The 4,767-nt window shown below is 36.0% G+C and overlaps 1 protein-coding gene across 1 annotated transcript; it reads left to right on the forward strand.

Annotated features, from left to right (window-relative positions):
• The first annotated feature begins 3,272 nt into the window (after positions 1-3,272).
• On the forward strand, positions 3,273-4,443 carry LOC110910462 (ras-related protein RABA4d). Its single transcript, XM_022155111.1, has 2 exons — positions 3,273-3,523; positions 3,812-4,443. The coding sequence occupies exons 1-2, from the start codon at positions 3,300-3,302 to the stop codon at positions 4,239-4,241; spliced, it is 654 nt and encodes a 217-aa protein (XP_022010803.1). The 5' UTR covers positions 3,273-3,299; the 3' UTR covers positions 4,242-4,443.
• Positions 4,444-4,767: the final 324 nt, after the last annotated feature.

Consider the following 4,767-nt stretch of genomic DNA (forward strand, 5'->3'; position numbering starts at 1 on the left):
GTGTAATTCGGTAAATGACGATAATACCATTTTCATGCATAAAATGAGATTAACAAATGATTTGAATGCCAAACCTTTTTCTACTAATCTTATATATTAAATAAATTATTTTGAGCATTTAATACTGATCAAAATATCAGATTTACATAAACATTCTTAATTATCGTCAATTAGCGATTTTACGCTAATTAAGGTGCATAGTATGGTTTAAAACCATATTTAACACCTAAGACTTATTACCTAATGAATTTTTAAATAAATTTTAATATTTTCATAGTAGGTATAAGTCATGAACTCAGACTTCCAAAAATGTCCTTAAAAACATATGTGAAATGACCAAAATACCCTTTCGGGGTATAGTTTGGCCAAAATTGGTAAACCTCACATATGTATAATATCTTACTGATGTAATGTGATAAAATAAATATTTCTACTGAATGTTTTAGACCAGAACCTCAGTTTGCTTTAAAAGTCCTCTTTTATAAATATTAAAATGACCAAAATGCCCCTACGGGACTTAGTTTGGTTTTAAATACTTTTTGGGCATATATGACATCCTACTGATATATTAACACATTTTAAGCATAATAACATATGGGACTTGTATATAGTTCATTTGGTTGCCCGTTATGCATTTACTCGTTCGGATCGGTTCATGTAACTAGTTTACGTAAGATTGCCGAAACGGGTTTAACCTTATCGTTTATACTCAAAATCCATAATGTACTTAGTTTACCCATATTATACAAGTCTTCGTACTTGTTGGGTCTAAATTACATTCTATTCTGGTCATCGCTTAATCTCGCGTATTGTATCGTTTTAGATATCTTAAGCTAGCCGGTCTAAGTCTACGACTTAAATAACACCGTTAGCATTCTGAATTGGTTGTATATTACCATCCCTCCAGACTAGAGCCACCCGGTAAAAGCTACCTGCATTTAGATAGATTGGATACGACTGAGTTATTTTGTTGTGAAGTATTAGCTCAGGTAAATACTTTTAACTTATTTTCCTTATACAGGCTTGGGATACGGTATTATAATAATACCGCTTGGTCGGGTATGAAATCATTTAATCGAATTGTGATTAATAAATTTACATAACCCGTTTTAATCTGTTTTGTTTGATAACATAAGCATTGGGGTTAATACGACTGTGTCCTGGATATCCTCGGCTCATTTCATTTGAAAATGGCCACGACCTATGCTCGGGGTGTAGGCATACACCTGATAGATGCAAATGCTAATATAACCCACATGTTAGGGATAACTCCTTTGTGGGTTCTATAAGTGGTGAGTCGGTTAATCATGACCGGCTTCCAAACCGACCCCATATGTAAGACAAACTTGTAAAACTGTATACAAGATTATCTTAAATAATTGTCCCAAGTTATAAATGGTTTCGGGCCTTGTGCGCCTAAATCAATTTTCACATACTCTTTTCCAAAGAGTTAGTTAATTGTATTTACCAGTGAAAACTGACGTATTTTTCAAGGACTAAGTGGCAGGTACTACTCATAATAGGCTGGGAGATTGCTCGGTGTCGAAATAGAGGATCTTGCAAATCCTTAAAGATGCCTTAAAGTCTGCTAAACTTCAGTTTATACATTCTGTAAAGATCCACCTGTGGATTTGATATTACAGGCTCGTCTATAATAAATACTTTGATATTTTCAGACATTTGAGTTTGTAATAATATTTTATATTCCAAGACTTCCGCTGTGCTATTCTGTGTATGTTTGACTATTCTGATATCAACTACGTCACGATACACCCCACCGGGCCCACCGGTAATATTTGGAAATATCGGGGTGTGACAGGTTGCTAGGGATCACATCAGTTTACTTCACGTGTTCGTTGAACATGTGTCACGCATACTCTACAACGCAGTCTCGTGGTTAAGTTGTAATCATTGTGTGATAGTTACTTGCTTTCGCCCGTTACGTGATACATGCTGGTTATGCGTAAACGCTTTCTCTACTATATGATATGCAAACTTGTGTACTCACCTTTACATTTTATGTATTAACTCTATTTTAACGTATGTGATAGGTTGATAGGATGCTATGCTATGCTGTGATAAATCAAGATAGGCAGTCTAGAAACTACACTAATAGAAATCTAGGTTGTCGGACTTGTTTTGTTCGAGAGAAACTCGTTATCTGTAATAATTACTTGTTGAATATTTGTTGATTGGTATGGGACAATTAACTTTTAAAATATTGGTAACAAATAGTTGTTATGGATCTCTTGAGCAATCTGGTTCGCCTAGTGCCGCGCCCCGATGTTTCCGCCATCGGTTGGGGTGTGACACCTTTTTCGTCTGCAGGGCTCATTCATGTGTCCTTAAATATAGAAGTAACACGTGTCTCAATGACATCCATGCATCCCATGCGTCTCATGCGTCTGTGACTCATATCATGCGTTCGTGACTCATAAAATTTACTTTTAGCGAGATTTGAGGGATCCCATGCCTCTGTGACTCATCCCATCATCACATGCGTCCGTGACTCATCCCATGCGTTGCCGGCTCATTCCATGCGTCCGTGACTCATCCCATTCATCCATGACTCATCCCATGCATCCCATTGAGACACGTGTTACTTTTATATTTAAAGAAGCATGAATGAGTCTTGCAGACGCAAAAAAATGTCTCGTAATCGGTGATGCGTTTCTCCACAGATGGCCAATTTGGTAAGTCAACAACATTCTTGATCATTTTTGTAAATTCTCCTAAAATTTAACAACTTTTAAACTGCATTTTTAGAAAGAGAGTATGACTAGTAAAAAGATGATGCATTTAGCCGATCCAAAAATAATCCAAACCAAAACGTGCCAAAAAGTCGTCGTTAGCATTATGGTTAATACCCATGTACGTTAAAAATGATCTCAAACATAACTGTAAATTAAAAATAAATATAAATAAACTTTTTATTTTATTTAACGATGAAAATCTTTTAATTAAAAATATTTTTTCCTGCCTAGTAAGTTCTGGGTTATAACTAGCAGGCTTTTTATAAATACGGATAGCTTCGATAACCCATTCGTAGTCCGCTGACAAACCGTTGCACATGCATCCCCTTCTCCTTCTCGACCAAAACGAAAAGATCTTGGTTTCTTGACAAACCCTAGCCCTTAACACGCATTCCCAACAACAGCTAAGTCATCAACATCACGTTTGTATGAATCGAAAACAATCTTTTGGATCACATTCCAATAGATTTCCGCCGAACCAAAAGTTGGAGTTTTATTTGATCGACGTGTAGGTTTTTTCTTTTTTTTTTTTGGTAAGGTTTGAGGATGTCGAATTGTGGAGATTTCAATTCAAAGATCGATTATGTATTCAAAGTTGTATTGATTGGTGACTCGGCTGTTGGGAAATCTCAGCTCCTTGCCCGGTTTGCAAAGAATGAATTTAGCCTGGATTCAAAGGCTACGATTGGGGTTGAATTTCAGACAAAAACTTTGGTTATTGATCAGAAGATGGTGAAGGCCCAGATTTGGGATACTGCAGGTCAAGAAAGGTATGCTTAATTATATAGTTTTATTTCTACCATCTTTAATTTTTAATGTTGAAAATTTTATTATTGTTACAGATTTTCCATGCCACTTTTCTATGTGTTTATCTGTTTGACCATGCATGGTTATTTGTCATAAATTTTGGTATTTTTGTCATTGTGTGTTTTGAGATACTTACTATACAATCAACCACTCACATAAAACATTCTGCATGTGATCTTCGTGATACATAGGAAGTTATATTTGTATAATTATAGCTAAACTTATATAGCTACCTACATGTTATTGATCAGATACCGAGCAGTAACAAGTGCATACTACAGAGGCGCAGTTGGTGCAATGTTGGTATACGACATGACAAAACGTCAGACGTTCGACCATATGACGAGGTGGTTGGAAGAACTCAGGGGGCATGCTGATAAAAACATAGTCATCATGCTTATTGGAAACAAGTGTGACTTGGCAAGTCTTAGGGCAGTACCTATTGAGGATGCCCAAGAGTTTGCAGAAAGAGAGAATCTATGCTTCATGGAGACCTCAGCACTCGAGTCCACAAACGTCGAAAGTGCGTTTCTTACATCTTTGACAGAAATATATAGGATTATAAGTAAGAAATCTCTGAGTGCTGATGGCGATTATGGAAAATCAACATCTCTTAAAGGAACTGCTATACTTGTTCCTAACCAAGATGAAAACTCTGGTGGAAAGGGTGGCTGCTGTTGATACTTGTTCATCTATCTCTCAATTTATCTATCTATCTATATATATTCTAATTTCGACACACAGATTGGCTTTTTAGTTTTTATTCTTTGATATTGTCATTCATCTAGGGCTATTTTCGCGAATGCAAGCCATGAAGTTTTGTACAAAGAGAGTATAGAAGTTTTCTAGGATCATTTGAGTAACATAACTAACAATTCTATGATGGTTTCTTTTCTGCTAAAACTCATTCATCTACGTCGATTTTTTACATAAATTTCCAGATTCCGTTATGATATTATCTTGTATTCATGCTAGATAAACTGATATAAGTTAAATTTAACCTGTTGGTGTAGTTCGCAAGTCGGCAGACTGGGCACATTCTAAACAAGCCTGTTTAGATTAGGGTTATTTTTTTAGTTACTTGTTAACCAAGTTGGGTTAATTAGCATAATTATACCAAAGGGCCAATGCTCTTGTGGTACCCCGATGACTTTTTTTATGAGAGGTCGCGCTGGTCGGAGTCTTGTACGTAGCAAAATATCATGGG

Source organism: Helianthus annuus, chromosome 4 (assembly GCF_002127325.2).
Source record: "Helianthus annuus cultivar XRQ/B chromosome 4, HanXRQr2.0-SUNRISE, whole genome shotgun sequence".
NCBI lineage: Eukaryota > Viridiplantae > Streptophyta > Magnoliopsida > Asterales > Asteraceae > Helianthus > Helianthus annuus.